Source organism: Pogoniulus pusillus, chromosome 35 (genome assembly GCF_015220805.1).
Source record: "Pogoniulus pusillus isolate bPogPus1 chromosome 35, bPogPus1.pri, whole genome shotgun sequence".
Taxonomy (NCBI): Eukaryota; Metazoa; Chordata; class Aves; order Piciformes; family Lybiidae; genus Pogoniulus; species Pogoniulus pusillus.
Genome location: NC_087298.1, coordinates 8,146,565 through 8,165,410, shown reverse-complemented (window position 1 = coordinate 8,165,410; position 18,846 = coordinate 8,146,565). Strand labels below are relative to the sequence as shown.

At 39.4% G+C, this 18,846-nt stretch overlaps 1 protein-coding gene across 4 annotated transcripts in view; it reads left to right on the top strand.

Annotated features, from left to right (window-relative positions):
• Positions 1-18,846, top strand: part of GAPVD1 (GTPase activating protein and VPS9 domains 1) — a 31,655-nt gene that overhangs the window by 8,656 nt on the left and 4,153 nt on the right. The window contains exons 4-26 of one of the 4 annotated variants that reach the window (XM_064171656.1): positions 814-900; positions 1,862-1,996; positions 2,117-2,306; positions 3,190-3,270; positions 4,680-4,840; positions 5,782-5,848; positions 6,799-6,924; positions 7,391-7,564; positions 7,860-8,000; positions 8,564-8,698; positions 9,245-9,364; positions 9,834-9,911; positions 10,026-10,396; positions 10,913-11,000; positions 11,980-12,060; positions 12,694-12,816; positions 13,313-13,442; positions 13,816-13,925; positions 14,543-14,702; positions 15,178-15,365; positions 16,652-16,865; positions 17,336-17,408; positions 18,242-18,439. In XM_064171656.1, coding sequence (XP_064027726.1) covers positions 814-900; positions 1,862-1,996; positions 2,117-2,306; positions 3,190-3,270; positions 4,680-4,840; positions 5,782-5,848; positions 6,799-6,924; positions 7,391-7,564; positions 7,860-8,000; positions 8,564-8,698; positions 9,245-9,364; positions 9,834-9,911; positions 10,026-10,396; positions 10,913-11,000; positions 11,980-12,060; positions 12,694-12,816; positions 13,313-13,442; positions 13,816-13,925; positions 14,543-14,702; positions 15,178-15,365; positions 16,652-16,865; positions 17,336-17,408; positions 18,242-18,439 — 3,231 coding nt within the window. Of the gene's footprint in view, positions 1-813; positions 901-1,861; positions 1,997-2,116; positions 2,307-3,189; positions 3,271-4,679; positions 4,841-5,781; positions 5,912-6,798; positions 6,925-7,390; positions 7,565-7,859; positions 8,001-8,563; positions 8,699-9,244; positions 9,365-9,833; positions 9,912-10,025; positions 10,397-10,912; positions 11,001-11,979; positions 12,061-12,693; positions 12,817-13,312; positions 13,443-13,815; positions 13,926-14,542; positions 14,703-15,177; positions 15,366-16,651; positions 16,866-17,335; positions 17,409-18,241; positions 18,440-18,846 lie in introns of all 4 variants that reach the window. The other 3 variants (XM_064171655.1, XM_064171658.1, XM_064171657.1) reach the window with 3 other exon arrangements.

Sequence of the window (18,846 nt, the reverse complement as noted above, 5' to 3'; positions counted from 1 at the left end):
GATTCATAGAACAGAATCATAGAATCAGTCAGGGTTGGAAGGGAGTGCAAGGATCATCTAGTTCCAACCCCCATGCCATGGTCAGGGACACCCTACCCTAGATCAGACTGGCCAGAGCCCCATCCAGCCTGGCAACCCATTCCAGGGTCTCACCACTCTTATGGTGAAGAACTTCCTCCTCATGTCCAGCCTGAACCTACCCATCTCCAGCTTTGCTCCACAGTCTAATAATTCTGGTGCATTTTACTCACTAGGCTGTTACTGACAGGGGGTGTTTTTCTGAAATACATCAGCAACCCTCTGCTGTGTCACTGCTTGCCTGTGTAGCAGAGCTTACAGTTAGTGAGTCTTGAAAAGTGAGAGCTGTTTCATAGTTGAAGATTAATAAGAAATAGCTGCTCTGAAAGAAGGGTTAGCCACCTAGCTGTGATTTGTTTTTCCCCAACATATGCTTAGTAAAATATAGACAGCCTTTAAAAACCTCTTAAGATGACCTAGATTCAACTCTCAGTTCTGACGTCTTGTATAAACAAAACATGCTTTGTTCTTGGGAAGGGGGGAAGTATGGATGCTCATAGCACGCTGTGTGTGCAGATTTTCTTGGTAAATTCAATGACTGCTTTTTTTTTTCTAAAGCTTCTTGTGATTTTTTTTTCCTGCCCTGAAAACAAGTACAGGACTGTCCATTCAGTCAGCAGTATTTCTTGGAGTATTAAGTGCAAAAAAATTATTTAGAACGGAGGAGGCTTTTTAACAGATCCATCATTATGTCTTTTTGAAATGCTTACTCTTCATACTCCTTTCATGTTTCAGGTTGGGAGACTTCTGCAGCAATTGGCAATGACAGGTTCTGAAGAGGGAGATCCACGTATGAAGAGCAACCTTGCTAAATTTGACAAAGTAAGAATCCAGACTCAAAAAGTTAAGACTTTTGCATGTACTTCATCCCTCTGCATTTCTGTTTTTTTTTCCCCAAACATTGCAAAGGACTTACTAAGCATTTAAATTCCAAATTGCATGAATTAAAATGCAGATTAAATCCTGCACAAAGCTGGGAACAAAATTTTAAATGCTAGAATTTAGAGTTCTACCCTGACATAATGCTGTCTAAAAAAAAAAGGAAAAAAATAAAAGCAAGTTGCTTTTCAAACTGAAATGCTGAATTACTACAGGTGGGTTTTCTGTTGAACATAAAGAAAACACTTTGATCTGAACACAGCTTTTGTCTGAAATCTGGTTTAAGACCAATGGATTTGTTAGCACAAGTAACTTCTGCTCCTTGTTTCTGTGGTTTTGCTTTTTTGTTTATTTTGTTGGTCTGCATTATGCATAGCAATACTGGAGTTGGCTTTGTCAGAATACAGTGAAATTAATGATTCTTGTATTGTCATATGTTTCAAACCCTGTTGATTTGCTTGTGTAACATCCAGGTTTGTGCTAATTTTAATTGTTACACCATCATCATACAGAGTTACACATGTATTATACAGGGAACATTCGGTCAGTTTAGAAAGTGATGCTGCATGTTGCTTCCTTGTTTCACTTTTAGTCTGTGCTCGGCAGATTCTCCAGGAAGTGGAAGTTCAATTGCCATAAAATAGTTTAGTATTTTTAAAAATTGTAAAAGACACTTAAGTAACACTTTTGACTGAAGAAAAGGACTGAAGGAAATGCTAAAACTGCTTGTTTTCCTTGCTTGCTTATCAGTGATTTGAATAATCTGTGGTATTTTATCCTAAGATTTTAAAAGTAGGAAGCAAAACTTGTAGTGTTATGTGAATCACTTAACTCTTGTAACTTATGTTCTTTCCAAACTGTAGAAAATGGTCTCTCATTTGAAAATTGTTTCCTCTCTTTGCAGAGTTGTGTTGCTGCTTTTCTGGATGTAGTTATTGATGGGCGTGCAGTTGAGACTCCTCCCATGTCTTCTGTTAACCTTCTGGAGGGCTTGAGTCGAACTGTGGTTTACATGACATACAGCCAGCTGACTTCTCTGGTAATATCTTAAGTTCTTTAAAAGGAGCAGTATAAACTTGGCCCATATGTTTATGGATAGGATAAACAAGGCTGATAATTTATGCTGCAGTTCTGACCAGCACTAACTGTATGTTTTTAGGTTGGCTTTATGCGGAATGTAATGTCAAGTGATCAGCTTAAGGAAGATCGAATGGCTTTGGAAAACTTGCTGGCAAACTTACCCCAGAACAAACCAGGGAAAAGCAGCAGCCTTGAAATGACTCCCTATAATACCCCACAGCTTTCTCCTGCAACGACTCCAGCTAACAAAAAAAATCGACTGCCAATAGGTGAGGAGAGCAAGCAGACTTCTGGCATGATTTCTGATATCTTGATACATCTTCTGTGCCATTTTTCAGTCATGTCGTGAGGCTGCTCTTCGACTACCTCTTCAGTTCTTAATTTTTCAGTGTAGAATTTTCTTTTGCATAGAAAGCTATGTGACTTACTTTCTGATGCAAGTGTGGAAACCGTCATCACTCTAGATGGGACTTGAGAAAAACAGGAGTGGTTGGTAGTCATGAAGTACAGTGATAATAAAGGGAAAGTTTGAAGATGGAAAGCAGGTCTAGGAGGGAAAATTGGTTGGGAGAGTGATAAGATGGGAGTGATGACATTTAATTAGTGGGATAGAATAAGTTTAAAATTTTTGTATCAGATGAGAGCAAATGTGAAGAAGGATGAAAAAGCAAGAGAAGAACTTTCAGAGCATGTATTGAGATGAGAAGCTTTCTTCTTTCTCTATTATTTTCCTGGTCTAATTCCAGTTGTTAGCATATTGTAATGCAGTTTTATGTTTGTTGACTTTTTGTCCTCCTTTGGAATAGGATTTCTGGGTCTTGAACTTCTCCATCTCAATATTATTTTCTCTTAAAATAGGAAGTGTGGTACTCTTCTTCAGTGTGTCTTTACATGAATATGACCACGTGGGATATTTTTGTTTGTTTGAGAGATTCTATTTCAATGTGTAACAGGATGAAAATATGCAAAGCCTGATAAATGGTAAAAAACCCACAAAACCAATCCTGAAACAAACTTATCCCATTCTGGTTTAACTCTGCTTCTGAACAGTACTGGTTTTACACCTATAAAGTAGTGGCACAACAGTATTTATTTTCTGATATAAAATAGTTTTTGTTTCTTTTGTTTCATTTTAATGCTTTCGAAATCCAGGACAGCAATTGGCAGCCATTACTGCCTGGGATACTTCTGCTACCAATCTTTCAGCTCATATAACTCTAGTAACCCCTTTTGGTGGGTAATGCCCTATTTCCATTCTGCTCTGTGAAACTTTGGCTTATAACACGTGACTTAAGCATGCCTTGGGTTTACTTTGGCAATCAGTTGCTTTTGCAGATTTCTTCATTGATGTCTATCTGAAACTCATTTCATGTGTATGTGTAGCTCTTAAAAATACCTTCTGTGCCTGTATGTGATAATCAGAATTTGGCAGTGACTTCTGCACCCTGCTTGTTTTCCCCAAGTCAAATAAATAAAGAACTGGTGTCATGCTGCCATACTTAGAAATCCTAGTTCTACGTGGGTGTTTTTCCTTCCATGGTGCCAAACATGGGAACATGAGGCTACTTGAAAATGATGATAAAGAGCTAGAAAATAAACCAAGTAAACCATGTGATGTTGGATTAAGTGTCTGGGTTTGAGACACCTGCTAGAATAAGACTTCCTTGCTTTTTAGGACAAAAAAAACTTAATTAACAGCTGCAAACTGCAGGAACTTAATGTCTAGATTTAGATTAGACATTAGGAAGAAGTTCTTCCTCATAAGGGTGGTGAAACACTGGAACAGGTTGCCCAAAGAGGTGTTGGAAACCTCATCCCTGGAAGTTTAAGGGCAGGCTGGATGTGGCTCTGAACAACTTCATCTAGTGGGAAGGGTTGCTGCCTGTGGCGGGGTGGATGGAACTAAATGATCCTTGAGATCCCTTCCAACCTGGTGATTCCAACCCCGAGATGACCTTATTGTGGCCTTCCAGTATCTGAAGGGGGCCTACAAAAAAGATGGGGAGGGACTTTTCAGGATATCAGGGAGTGACAGGACTAGGGGGAATGGAGCAAAGCTGGAGATGGGTAGTTTCAGGCTGGATGTGAGGAGGAAGTTCTTCACCATGAGAGTGGTGAGAGCCTGGAATGGGTTGCCCAGGGAGGTGGTTGAGGCCCCATCCCTGGAGGTGCTTAAGGCTAGGCTGGATGGGGCTCTGGCCAGTCTGATCTAGGGTAGGGTGTTCCTGCCCATGGCCGGCGCGTTGGAACTAGATGATCCTTGTGGTCCCTTCCAACCCTGACTGATTCTATGATTCTATGAACTTAGACCTTCTTTGGTTGATAACATCATCTTTGTTTTCTCAATTAATTTATTAAGCGTCTTTCTGTGATTACAATACACTGAACTTGTGGAGACAAACAGCACATGATACACCTTGTTTCTCTAAGCTTTTACCTTGAAAGTTTGGGTTTTTTATCATTCAGCACTCAAATTTCTACACTAGTTCCATCTCTCAAAGTCTAACGTGACCCATCATTTTGTGTCTTTGTTTAGTGTTATTAATTTGAAACATTGCTATTCAGTATTTACATTGTCTTGTCTTTTTTTCCCTCCTTAAGAAAAAGCTTTTTAATGTTGATATTTCAAACCTTTTTCTTAGCAACTCGTAGCAGAAGTAGATCAAACATTCTAATGGAGCAGCATGGAGATCATGAAGGATCCTCCCAAGAGACTATCTCAGAAGTTCAGCCAGAAGAAGTGCTGGTGATTTCTTTGGGGACAGGTCCACAGATTACTCCAGGAATGATGTCAGAAAATGAGGTACTTGAAAACTGTCACATCTCAGATATTTTGAAAAGTAGAGCCTCTGTGTACTTGGAATAGCAGAACAATGAGGTTGTGACACTAAGGTTAGATAGTAAATCCATAGTGGAAATTAAAATCTTCATTTTACTTCAATAAAACTGAAGGGTTTGTAGCTTTCAAATTTCTTTTTATTAGATTTTTTTTGTCCCTTTAATATATCTGCAAGGTGTGAAAGGCAATGTATTAATACAGGAAAAAAGAACCTGCCAGAATTCTGAAGAGATTTTGTCATCTAGCATAGCATGCTTCAGAGCAAACTGGGACTATTGTTTCTGAGCCTGAAGCAGCTGATTCAGTTCTCTCTCTGCATGCTCTGTCCTTTGGATCAAGTGGCACAGGTGAATGACAGAACGGGAACACTGATCCCGACGTTTTTGGCAGCTCAGACTTGAAAGGCAGAGGCCTGGCTTCTTGCGAGGGTGGAGCTGTGCTCATGTTGCCCTGAATATCTTCAGACTGTTTTGCTCAGGGTGAGGCTGGTTTTACAGCCTTTTCTTTCACCAGCTGTAGCACAGCTTCTGCTTTCGTCTTTGCTGCCTTGCCTGATAGTTTGAATTATCTCCTTCTGCAGCCTCGTACTGATCCGTTTCCGTATTATGTTAGTCTGCTGGGGTGACGACGTTTGTGGCTTAATTATTATCACGACTTACCTTATGCTCACATCTTGATCACCTTACATCCTCTGCAGCCTCTGACTTTGGAGATAGCTGTTCAGTTTTTTTTTTGTTTGCTTTTTTTCAACTAGAATGTTAGAAATTTGATTGTGACATTGACATCTAAGGGGAAAGATGGCAAAGTATGTGTGCAGTGTTTTGTTTACTGTTTCCTATAAATATTCTAATTTTTAAAATAATTAAATTATTATCATTAAACTGTTTCTTTCCCCCACTCTCCAGGTCTTAAATATGCAGCTCACAGATGGCGGACAAGGAGATGTCCCTGTTGATGAAAACAAACTCCATGGTAAACCTGATAAAACCTTGCGCTTTTCCCTCTGCAGTGATAATCTGGAAGGAATATCTGAAGGTGAAGGGTTACTTAAGTCTTGAAGAAGTTTTGTCACTTTTTTTTTCCTCCTTTTTTTTTTCCTTAACTCTAAAAGGAATTTCTGTTAAACACAGCATCTCATCTTTGCCATTATGATGACTCTGCTGTTTTACCTTGAGAGCCATTCAAAGAAAAAAGTTTGGAGCTAACTTTTGACCTGAAAGTCATAACTGAATCTGAGAATTAGGAAGAAAAATAACCCTAAATGTATTTAGAAAGAAGAAACAGAGGGATTTTTTAAAATTATTTTTTATTTTTGAAACTTAGTGCAGTGCTAATTATTAAGATAATCTAACTTAGGTCTAAGCTTTTACATAGCCCCAGATGTATGAATCTATTAGCCACAGCAAAGCACCAGTTTATTTGTGGTGTTACAGAGGTTTGTGCAGATCACTCAGCATGTGTTATTTTATATAACTTCCATTACTTAGTTTTTGCTCTCCTCAGGAAAACAAATTAGTAGATAAGTAAACTAATTAATGGCAAAAACCTTATTGACTTGGTAGTTATAGTTAAATACGGTGATGTTGAGATGCCAGACATTTCTGCTAATGGATTTGTAGATTAATGGAAGGTATCCCTGCCTGTGGCAAATAAGCTTTAAGGTCCCTTTCAACCCCAATCATTCCATGGCTATTGTAGTTAGTGTGATACTCTAAACATGGGAAGTTCAGATCAGTGTGGATCAAGTATCTGCAGAACAGGGATCAAAACTAGAGCAAATTTACCATTCGTTCATCACTTTATTATTTTATATTAGAACTGCTGCTTGTTTACATCTTTCTAGTTAATTGTGTCCTGGGTTGTTAATGCTGTATATTTAGGAACTGTCAGTGTTCACTTTACAGTAAAATCTGTTTTTGCAGGTCCTTCAAATCGCTCCAACTCTGTGTCATCTTTGGACTTAGAAGGGGAGTCTGTGTCAGAGCTTGGTGCGGGCCCCTCCGGGAGCAATGGTGTTGAAGCTCTGCAGCTTTTAGAGCATGAACAAGGTAGGTGTAAATTCTCTATGCAGGTGCTTGAGGTGTAGATGGCAAAGCTGCAGTTCTGTGGAAAGCAGTTGGAAATTGAGTAGTTTGGGAAATAAAAGTTTTCCTTGTGCAATCCCTCTTGGATTTTTTGTGAGCAAGTTCTTCATGCAGGAATTGGTTCAGTTTCTTCATAGTGTGCTAAATTGTGCTCATTTTGTCTGTCAGCTTGGTTGATAGGTCACTGTATAAGTTCAGATTTTTTCTTATGTCTCAAATGTGCCTAAAAACTATTTTCAGGCAGCACCTCTTGTACAGTATAATTATTTGTATAGTTTAACATATAGTTCTTACTGTACTAGTTTTCCAGCCTTGTTTGAACACACTGTCTTACCTAACAGAATTAGAGAGTTGCTTTGTTTGTTTGTTTCAATCAGAAGTAATTGGAGAAGCCTTTCAAAAAAATTGAGACCTTTTTATTTTCACATAGCCACAACTCAGGATAATCTTGATGACAAGCTCCGTAAGTTTGAAATCCGTGACATGATGGGGCTGACAGATGACAGAGATATATCAGAAACTGTGAGCGAAACATGGAGCACGGATGTCTTAGGAAGTGACTTTGATCCAAATATTGATGAAGATCGTTTGCAAGAAATAGCAGGTAACTTAGTGGTGCAGCTGGTATGTTAAAGTGCTTCATGCTTGCTCTAAAACAGGCTGCAGAGCTCTTTTCTCTTTCTAAATCGATGTGTTTTCATTAATTAAACTGGCGCTTTTCTGAAGGAGGATTTTGTATGCATGACCTGGATTGTATTTAGTTGCTCACTTCTGCCTTTGAACCTGGTGTTTTATGATTATTTTAAGGACACTTAAAATGTGTCCTTATTTTTCTGTCTTGTTGGAGCTGTCTTCAGGAAGCCTATATCTAGCTATACGCTTCGGCTTTACTTTTGCAGGTGCAGCTGCAGAGAACATGCTAGGCAGCTTGCTGTGTTTACCAGGTTCAGGATCCGTCTTGCTTGATCCCTGCACAGGTTCAACCATATCAGAGACCACAAGTGAGGCATGGAGTGTGGAAGTATTACCAAGTGATTCAGGTCAGAACTGTTGCACTTTTTGCTTATTCATTTTGCATAAATAACTCCTCCAGAAGCATTAAATACAAAACAACAGCTTCCTTCTCTCTTTCTTTGAGGAATTACTGTCCCAGAGTTAAGTTGGTGGTTGTGAATAATTCCAGTATTAAAAGGACAAACTGTTTCTAGGCAGAGAGAAGTTGAAGAGCATTGTAAGAGACTTACTTAAGAAATTCTTATGGGCCAAAAAGCGAGAGAAGGGATTGCAGAGCAGAGACTTCTGTTTGCTCTCCTTTGTTACGACGTTAAGTAGTGCTGTCTAGGCTCACAGTTTGCTTTTGCTAGTGAAGATCTGACTGTATACTGTTGTCTCAAGTGAAAGTTTCTTGAATGCCTGTGCACATACAACATTTCTCTCTGTGCAGAGCCCTGCCTTCTCTACAGGGAGAAAATTGACTGAGTTGGTTAACTTGCATTTTAATGTACTAAATCAACACATAAGCCCCTTTCCTCTTTATGTTACTATTAAGGGAGTATGACATTGAGTAATGTTACTTTTTCTCTCTGCTGTCTCCTGTTTATAGAGGCCCCAGACTTAAAACAGGAGGAAAGACTACAAGAACTTGAAAGCTGTTCAGGGTTGGGTAGCACATCTGATGACACAGATGTAAGGGAAGTCAGTTCACGACCCAGCACACCCGGCCTCAGCGTTGTATCAGGTGTGTTTAGTTGGCTTTGTTAACACTCTGCTCATGAGAATGTGATGAGCATCCACTTTGTTGCACTTGCTTTGGTTGTACATCATTTGACTGATAAAACAGCATTTTGTATGCATTCTGGAATTTTCAAAGCTGTAATTCTTTGTTCATTTTACAGAAGACATACAAAGGCAGAAGAGCCTCTGTGCCACTGTCGCAATGAGTAGCAATGGAGTTTCTTCTTAATTTCCTTTTGCTTAGTTTTGTTATCACAACGTTTTTTATTGAAGTAAATCAGCATATATCTACTTTAGTTCTTCAACTTCTGCAAAGTATTTAACAGTGAAGTCTCTTCCTAAGGCCCACTATCATAGTGTGTTCGTGGCTATGCTAAAAGATGTAAAGCAGAAGTGAAGTGTTATTTTGGGAGTAGAGGAATTAATAACGTCTCTCAGTGCTACTGTGAATTAGGACTTGATTATTTCATTGTTCACTAAATATTTTAACAACTTCAGAATTTTGCTTCCTTTGGAAGACTATAATGTGATGCTTTTTGTTGTATCTAAGGTATTAGTGCAACATCTGAAGATATTCCTAATAAGATTGAAGATCTCAGGTCTGAATGTAGCTCTGACTTTGGGGGAAAAGATTCTGTGACAAGTCCTGACATGGATGAAGCAGCCCATGGTGAGCAACTTACTTGTAAATGAAATTAGAATCTCTGATAAGTCTCACTAATGACATTTATGGAATCTTTAAATTTTACAGTTTTCCCCAATTTCAAAGTTCTGGTGGTTAAACATAACTTTTTTCTTTGCTAGCATAGTATTTGTTCAACAAAGGCTCCACAACTTTCTAGTACTAGAGCTCGAGTACTAGATCCAAGATCACCTTTTCCTAATTTGGTTTGATTATGTTTGCTGTCCTCTTGCATTTTGCAATTGGTCCACTCCTCAGGACTTTCCCACTTTTTGTGGTGCAATTCTTTGATCACTTCAGCATACTGCAGAGATCTTTCCCTTTAAGAGTATCTTTGGAAGTGTTTTGCAGTGGAAGTTCTGTAAACTTCTGTTGCTAAAGGCTGTTTTTAACAATGTCCCTTATGTTGTAAGATGTTCTTGGTACAGGCCTGAGTACTTTTTGTTCTGTATTTCAGGTGCTAGTCAATTGACATCTCCTCCTTCTCAGACAGATTCTTTGCTTGCATTGTTTGATCCTCTGTCGTCAAATGAAGGTGAGCTTCTATTTTAAAAGCCAGACGTTTTTAATGAGTTTATGTTAGTGACAGCTAATTAGGAAGGATCTTAAAAATAAATGTGTATGGCTTCTTTTATGCTCATGACCACAGGTGTATCTGCTGTAGTAAGGCCTAAAGTACACTATGCAAGACCCTCTCATCCACCACCAGATCCACCAATCTTGGAAGGAGCTATGGGAGGTAACGAGGCCCGATTGCCAAACTTTGGGTCTCACTCTTTAATTCCAACTGATTTAGAGGCATTCAAGCAGAGACATTCTTACCCAGAGAGGCTAGTCCGCAGCAGGAGTTCGGATATAGTATCGTCTGTTCGGAGACCCATGAGTGATCCTGGGTGGAACAGACGTCCTGGTAATGAGGAGAGAGAGCTCCCTATGCCAACCACCAGCACTGGAGCAGCTGCTCTGGCTGCATCTCAGTCATCATCTTCATCTCCCAGTAAAGACTCCTCTAGGGGAGAGGTAAGGCTTCTATTTATCTTTCTAGAATTGTTTTCTATCATGCCCATAATGCATTTAATGACATCAGGCTGGTATTATATGTGTTTAGCCAAGGAAATTCAATGTACTTCTGCTATCATTTACATGTTGGCCAATAACATTTTACAAGCTAAAGCTACAGATGTTCAAGAGGGCCTTAAATTAATCTGGCCTCTCGTAAATTTACTGGATGAGCTGTACTTGATTTGATGGAACATCAGAAATAGATTCACTGAAGAGCTCCAAATGCTGCAGCACTCTGGAAAGTAATTTTCTTTATAAAAAGAAATAAATGAAGTCTAAGTTTATTCACATCTTTGCTTTTGATTTCATAGGTTGCCCTCTTCAGGAGGGATATTTCTGACTGCTGTGGCTTTGTGCTCTGCTGTAGTTAGTTCTCTTTTTACAGTTGATGTAGCATAACTTGATGCTGAGGGGAAATTTTGTCTTTACGCTTGTTATGGTAGATGCTCAAATGTAGATTCTGCCCTTCTACAGATTGAAGAACGAAAAGACAGCGATGATGAGAAGTCTGACAGAAACAAGCCCTGGTGGAGGAAACGTTTTGTGTCTGCCATGCCCAAAGGTAGGATCATGTCCATCTGTTTCTGATGCTTTAGTCAGAGTGCACTCTACCTTTATTATATTTTTAGTCACTTTTACAGAAAGAGTTTAGAGTTTCGCTTTGAAGAGCTGACCAGTGGAATAGCTCTCCTGTTTACTTTTGATAAATCAAGGCTTCTTCTTTATTAAGTCACAAAAGTTGCAGTAAAGATTTATTGAAATACAAGGTAGGCAGCACCTATAAAGAGGTGTGTAAGAGGAAAGGAATTTGGTTGGGCATTTTACTGTCTCAATTACTCTGTGTCCTTGGAATCATTTTGGAGCACTCTTGCTTCTGTACAGATGGTAGCATGCTAGCTGAAAGATATTGATAACTTGGAGTATCTCTTGTAACACAGGGCATGACTGAAAATTAGACTTTGGTTATTTACAAAGAAAAGCTTGTTCAAGATGGTATTTGGCTTTCATGCTGTGAATAGTGACAACTGGGGATGGAACAATGTGTACCATGTTACATGTTCTTGCCTTCTTTAAAAACACACTTTCAGTTAGAAAAGAGGCAGCATAATCCTTGCAGTCTCTGCATGACTTTAGATATATTATTTTAAAATCACTTCATTTGCTTTTCCGTTTCACAATGTGCTGTCTTTGCATCTGCTCCGTGAATTTACTAGTGGGGTGGAGTTGCCAGAAAAGATTCATGTCATTATGATCAATTGGCTAAAGTATAAATAAAAATGTAAATCAAGATGGAAAGCTACCTGACTCCCTTGGTTAGTAATTGGCTAGTAGCTGGAAGGCAAAACTGTTGTGCCTGGCTCCTGGTTAAAGGTAGAGCTTACTACAGGTGACAGTACAGTTCTGCTCCAGCCCATAGGTAGGTTATGCTTCTGTTGAAGTTCATTTGATGACAAACTTCTGCATTAGCAACTTTCTTTTAAGGTTCTTCAATCTGGTCATTATCTCAGAATAGTCTTTGATAAGGTGCCTTGTGTTTTCAGCTCCTATTCCATTTAGAAAGAAAGAAAAACAAGAAAAAGACAAAGATGACATGGTGCCTGACAGATATGCAACACTTCAAGGTATGTGAATAACATGATCATAGTAATTTTCTCTCACAATGTGCCCTCTGGAGTTCCAGAGTGCCCACCAGACATCTCTCTACAGGAAGGTACATGCTGCTGAAGTTAATGTTCATTCACCACTGCCTTTCTGAATAAGAAGGTGGATAAAGACTTCTTGATTTGAAGACTATTTTTAAATTGTCATGTTTCTGTCATTATATGTAGTACTTCAATCTTGAGTCTTCACTCTTCTTTGTTCTCATTTTAAAGCTCATGTCCTTGTCATAGCTGAGCTGTAAGGACAGCTGCAGACACGTTCCTGTAATAATTACTTAAGTGCTAAATTAAACATAATTTCAACCTGGGTGTTTAGTTTTCTGCTTGCCTAATCACTTCTAGAATTCTTCAAATATACAAGAACCATTTGTGTATACAGTATAAATATGCTAAGGATCTGGCTTTATTTGTTCACTTTCTGCTGTTGTTTTGGACTTCATAAATCTGTTTGAATTGCAGCTGCATGGAACACAAGCAGTTATTTGTTTGATGTGGCTGAAAACAAAGTCCACATGTTTAAGTCTAAATTTTTGTATTTGCTTTCAGCTGGCACAATACAAGGTTAACTCCTGTTGGTTTTAATGGTCCTTTCAGATGATCCCAGCCCGAGGCTCAGTGCGCAGGCCCAAGCTGCAGAGGACATTCTCGACAAATACAGGAATGCAATTAAGCGTACCAGCCCTAGTGAAGGAGCAATTGTCAACTATGATGGTGCAGGTGAGAACCTGGCTTTTGTAATCATCATCAACATTGTTTCTCCTCCTTAAAGATAAAAACACTTGAGTATTCTATACCAGTGTTAGTGCAAACAACTGAACAGTGTGTGCTCTAAACCAGGAAATTTTGTCTAACAATCTCTGGACAGTCCCTCAGAATCTGAGAATTAAATCGGTATTCCCAAGGACAGCTCTTTCATATTGCCATTGAGATAATTGGTTTTTGTTGGCATGTCTCTTATCAGTTGTTTTGCTTTGGAGTTTTCTTTTGTTTCATGCATTCTGCAGAAGTATATTGCCTTCCAAACTTCTTAGTAACTTGCAGATTGTATATTTTTAATGCACTTTTCTTTTCACCTATTCAAAACAAATTGTTTTATTTGCTGTCTCCATTCCCCATCTTGGCCTTAGAACAGCAAGAAGAAAATAGATAGTATTAGTCTGGTTTCTCTTTCTGCCTCCTCTCTTCAAGTGCAATATTTTTCTCTTTTCCATAGAGGCTCTGGGGGATGGTGAGAGTATGCATGACTCTCCACGTGATGAGGCTTTGCAAAACATGTCTGCAGACGATCTCCCAGACTCTGCAAGTCAAGTAGCACAGCCACAAAGTTCTGCTTTCTCCTATAGGTAAATACATTTTCAGGTTTAATCTTACCCACAAAGTAGAATTAAAAGCTGAAGTTGTGTGGTTGGTTCCCACTAAAAGTTTAATATGGATCAGTTGTAAACTTTTAAGTGCATTTAGTTTTAAGCTATCATATTTCCACTGATAAAACAGGGATTTTGTAACCTGACAAGGCAGAGCAGTTCAGTGTTGGGGAAAAGTCCTTTGCAACTGATATTCTGAAGTTTTGTCGACAGCGGTGTATTAAAATCAAATTACTTTTAGGCAGTATTCAAAAACCAACCAATCAAAAGACCTTGCCCCAAAGTAAAGTTTGCTTATGAAGGAAGCAAACCTGGCATCAACTGTAAGAAAATACTGTTTTTCCTCTTTTAGGGATGCAAAGAAGAAATTGAGATTGGCTCTTTGTTCAGCAGATTCTGTTGCCTTCCCCATGTTGACACATTCAACAAGGAATGGTCTACCAGACCACACAGACCCTGAAGGTAAATGTTCTTTATATAGCTATTTCATGGTGTGTGTGTCTGTTCTTTTCCCCCATCCAGTGGCACTTGTTCTGCACCATTTATGGTAACCTCTGTTTGGCATAGAAACACAAGGCATAGGCTAGCATTTGCACCCCAAAGTGTTTCCTTTCTTACTCCACAAACAAACCTGCCAAATAAATCTGATCTATTTTTTTTTGGTAATGAAGTAGAGCCTGGATTTATAGACTAGACTCTGAAAATACATGTGGTGTTGGGAATTGTTCTGCAGTACAAAGAGATTAACTTGAATGATGCTCTGGGTCTTTATGTAGACTTAGGATGAATGTCTTGCATTTGCCATTCCTCCATTCATTATAGGTATATTTGTAGACATTTGACATTTTATCTGGCCCTCTTCACATTTCAGAATAGTTCTAAATGCTAAATAAAACTGCAATATGAAAGCTTAGTCCTTGATGTTTGGAAAATTAAAAAAGAAAAGCAAATTGTTCTCAAAATAACATTTATTGTTATTTCTGTTGTTTTAAACAGTTATGTTTCCCATGTTCAAAAAGTTTTATTTTCACCATGCCTACATTTCCTTTCCTTAATATTTTTCCTCTATTCTTTATTAGATAATGAAATTGTGTGCTTCTTGAAAGTTCAGCTAGCTGAAGCTATTAACCTCCAAGACAAGAACTTGATGGCCCAGCTGCAAGAGACAATGCGATGTGTAAGCCGCTTTGATAACAGGACCTGTCGAAAGCTGCTGGCATCTATTGCAGAGGACTACAGGTAGTTTGTTCAATATCTTTTAATTAACGAGTTTCCAAGGGCTTGTATTTATTCACTAGCAGATCTGGGAAGGTCCCTTTTGATTTCTGATTACCAAATCAGGTTACTACATCTCTGCTTTCCCCTGTAATGATGAAATTATCTCATCTGTCTGCAAATGATGTAAAAAAGCTTACACCTGAAAGTCAGTCCAGATAGCTACAAATTGATTTAACTCATGTTTATGACTAAAGTTCAGCTCTAACACAGGAACTGCTGCTTGGAATTTGCTTTAGTCAGGCATTCTGGAGTGCTGCAAGGGAGTGATTCCAGTCACAGAAATCTGTGAAAGGAAGAACTAATTCCTGATTCAGGCCCTATCTTTCTTTTGAATGCAACCAGTTGAAGATTCTTGTTGCACTACAACTTAACAGTTTGCAAAGCTGTTAGCCTCTATCTTTATTAAGAGTCTAATGCAGAACACTCTTTATTGAAGGAAAAGAGCTCCATATATTGCTTATTTAACTCGATGTCGCCAAGGCCTGCAAACGACACAAGCACACTTGGAAAGGCTGTTGCAAAGAGTTCTGCGAGATAAAGAAGTGGCCAACAGATACTTCACTACAGTATGTGTGAGGTTACTGCTGGAGAGCAAAGAAAAGAAAATAAGGGAGTTTATTCAAGGTAAGATTAATGCAGACTGGAGTGTTTATATGTTATATTTATGTGCTGGCTCAGGTTAATGTTTTAAAACACAACTTCTGATCCAAGAAGCAGATTCCTAAAGCAGTTTCAATTTCAGCTGGTGAATTAATGGCTCAAATAGACAGATTATTGTGATTTGACAGTATGCTGTGGCAGCTAGGCCATGGTAATTGTCTGCAGTTTTCTTGGGCTCAGAAAATCAAGGTAATTTGACATCACCTAGTCTAAAAAGGTATTCTCAGACATACTATATAACATGTGCCCCATGAAAGAAGCATGAATATTGTTAATTATTTTAGATCTACTCATAAATAAACATGCAGCATTCAGTCCTCAGTACAGAATCTGTGGCTGCACCTTGAAGGACATGGAGAATAACAGTAGTGTGAATTAAGTGAATCAAAGATTAAAAAACATAATGTAAGGAATAGCAGCCTTAATGAAGTACCTAAGAATTTTGGAGTGGTTCTTCCTCGTGGAGCATACAGTGCAGCACAGTAAATGTGTCTGAATAGGCTGAAATGTGAGAATTTGTATATAGTGAGCTTAAAGATCTGGTAATAATATTCAATGACCCAGGAAGGAGTTAAAGCCCTTTTATTGAACAGAAAGGAGACAGCTATTTCTGGATGATCTAAAAGAGAATTTGGCAACTGTGGCATGGAGGCTGCTGACAGATGTGAGTGGCAGTTGTCTTGTAGTGCGGAGTGCTATAAATACGAAGCCAATGAATGGGCAGTGGTTTGGTCATGCTGCATTAGCTTAGGTGCATTGCTCATTCTGTGTTTCATAGATAAATATGAATGTTGCAACTATGGATAGTCAATAAAGGTAGGAGTAGGAAGTGGCACACATGGGTTTTCTTGATGTCTTCCCCTGCTCCCCTCTTTTCAGCATCTGACAACTTTGCATGTGCTGGTTCCTGCCAGCGACCGTTCTGGTGATTGTTCTGGGTGTTATCTCTGTGGGTGGCTGAAGGAAGGCATGAGTACTGGTGCTGCAGAGGGAGTGATTAGCACAGTATCAAGTAGTATTTGTCCATATGCTTTGCTAGATGTGTTCTATATGCTTTTCCTTTAATTCTTTCATTTATTTCATCTGTTCCTGCTTGTATTTCTCGTACTGGGGTGTGGGTAAACCAGAGCCTCAGTGATGCTTGGTAAGAAAGTCTGAAGTAGATTCTGGGCTGTTCTTTCCAGAAAAGCCTACTGGAAAGAATGCTTTTCACTTAACCAAATGTTCCTGTTCTCTTTGCTTTTTATCAGATTTCCAGAAACTCACAGCAGCAGATGACAAAACAGCACAAGTTGAGGATTTTCTTCAGTTCTTATATGGGGCTATGGCTCAGGATGCCATATGGCAGAATGCCAGCGAGGAGCAGCTCCAGGATGCGCAGTTAGCAATAGAGCGCAGTGTGATGAATCGGATTTTCAAGCTTGCCTTCTACCCTAACCAGGATGGAGACATTCTGCGGGACCAGTAAGTGAATGTCATTTGAACTACCTGGTTTCTCATTTGTACTTGGTGCAGATGGAAGCTTTGCAGTCTTCGTGTGACAGACTTGACTAAGTCAGCCATGCCAGACTCTTGTTTCCTTTGAGAACATTTTGTAAAAGAACAAGGAAGTGCTTTAGCATTGTGCGCAGAAGTTTATATTTACAACAAACTGCTTGGACAGAATAACATTTTAAATGTAGTGACTTGAGATACAGACTTCCAGATCTCAAGTGTGTGTGCTGGGAAAAGGATCTAATCTGCTTCAGGAGTACTTCTGCTTTCTGTTTTGGTACAGTATGTTCTATGCATTTCAGGTTTCATGCTTTGGAACATGATGTTATGCATTCCTAAAGATCTGTCTTGTAGTATCAAACTTGAAACTAGTGCGAAGCCTCAAGGGACCACTGCCTGGCTGCTGCTTGCTTTTCACCTCTTGATTTTTCTGTTTTCAGGGTCCTTCATGAGCACATACATAGGTTATCTAAAGTAGTGACTGCAAACCACAAAGCACTTCAGATACCTGAGGTAACAACTTCTCCTTTCCTTTGCTCCTGTATGGGTGTTGGGGGAGCTTGGTTTTGATTGTGTTTGGGATGGGGGGAGAGTTGTGTTGTTTTACATCTGGAAGTGTTGCTTTTCTATCTGTGACAGCTGAAATACCTTGCCTTGGTGTCATCCACTGGCTGATCCTTCCAGATTCGTTCCTTTCTGATTTTGCCACCTCTGTGGTGACAGTAAGACTTAAGAACTAATTCTGTGCTCTGCTAAGATGCAGTAACTTCTTGGTCATTTGCTTCTAAAAGCAAGATTTGAATCCTTTATGCTTCTAATGTGATTCATAGGCCATATCTGTGGCTACAGCTGTCAAGTTAGCTTTCTGAGCTAGCCAGAATTAGTGGAACCTTGCACATTGTGAATTTGTCCAGTGCTTTCACTTTTCTCATGGTTAATAGGATAACTTAAAGCGGGTTGGTAGACTTAAGGAGCCCGTCAGAGGCTGGATGTTTGTAGCTTTTCTAGTCCTCAGTTCAGTACTTGAACTGTCTGACTCAAAATGGTGAGTGTTACTAAAGCTGCTGCTGAGGAAGACAGACTTGCAGCTCTGCTTTGATTTGAAGTAGTGTACCAGAGAAGTCAGGAGGGAGCTCAGGCTAATCGTGTTAGTTGCACGCAGAGTGCTGTCTCCTTGTAGTTTTTACTTTTATGACAGTGGGGAAGCCACTTTCATTGAGAGTGTAACATAGCCATCTCGAGTTAAAACTTCCTCTTTCTCCAGAGCCTTACTCCTGCCTGCAGATCTCTGGTACTTCAGTAGCTTGGACAAACAGGAACTGGCAGCATGTTGTTTTTTTCCCTAGGTCTATCTCCGGGAGGCACCGTGGCCATCTGCACAGTCTGAAATCCGCACAATAAGCGCTTACAAAACCCCCCGAGACAAAGTCCAGTGTATCCTGCGAATGTGTTCAACCATCATGAACCTGCTTAGTCTGGCAAATGAAGATTCAGTACCTGGGGCAGATGATTTTGTTCCCGTTCTGGTCTTTGTCCTCATAAAGGTGAGTTCTTTTGCAAAGATCACAAACCCCAGCTAATTCTTGTAACGAGCAAGTATATTTTAGGAAGAACAACGCGTTTGGGTAACTGGGAGCATGTAGACTCAAACCCAGATCTAATTCAGCAGGTTTAAATGGAAACATCTGAAATGTGGTCACAGTTATGGGATTTGAATCCAAGCAAACTTTGCGTTTGGAACCATGGAAACTGGGGTGCAAACACTGTGTATGGAGTGGAGTGGTTTTTGAGATATGTACACCAGCACCTACCGTCTCTGTCTGCTTAATGCTGTCCTGTCAGGACCAAGATCCACACTAGGACTAACTTCTTTTGCATTGCTGACTTTTTCTGATGTGCAGATGTTTGGAGAATGGGCTCTGATGTCTAAGGTGCTAAAGGCCAGGCTTTT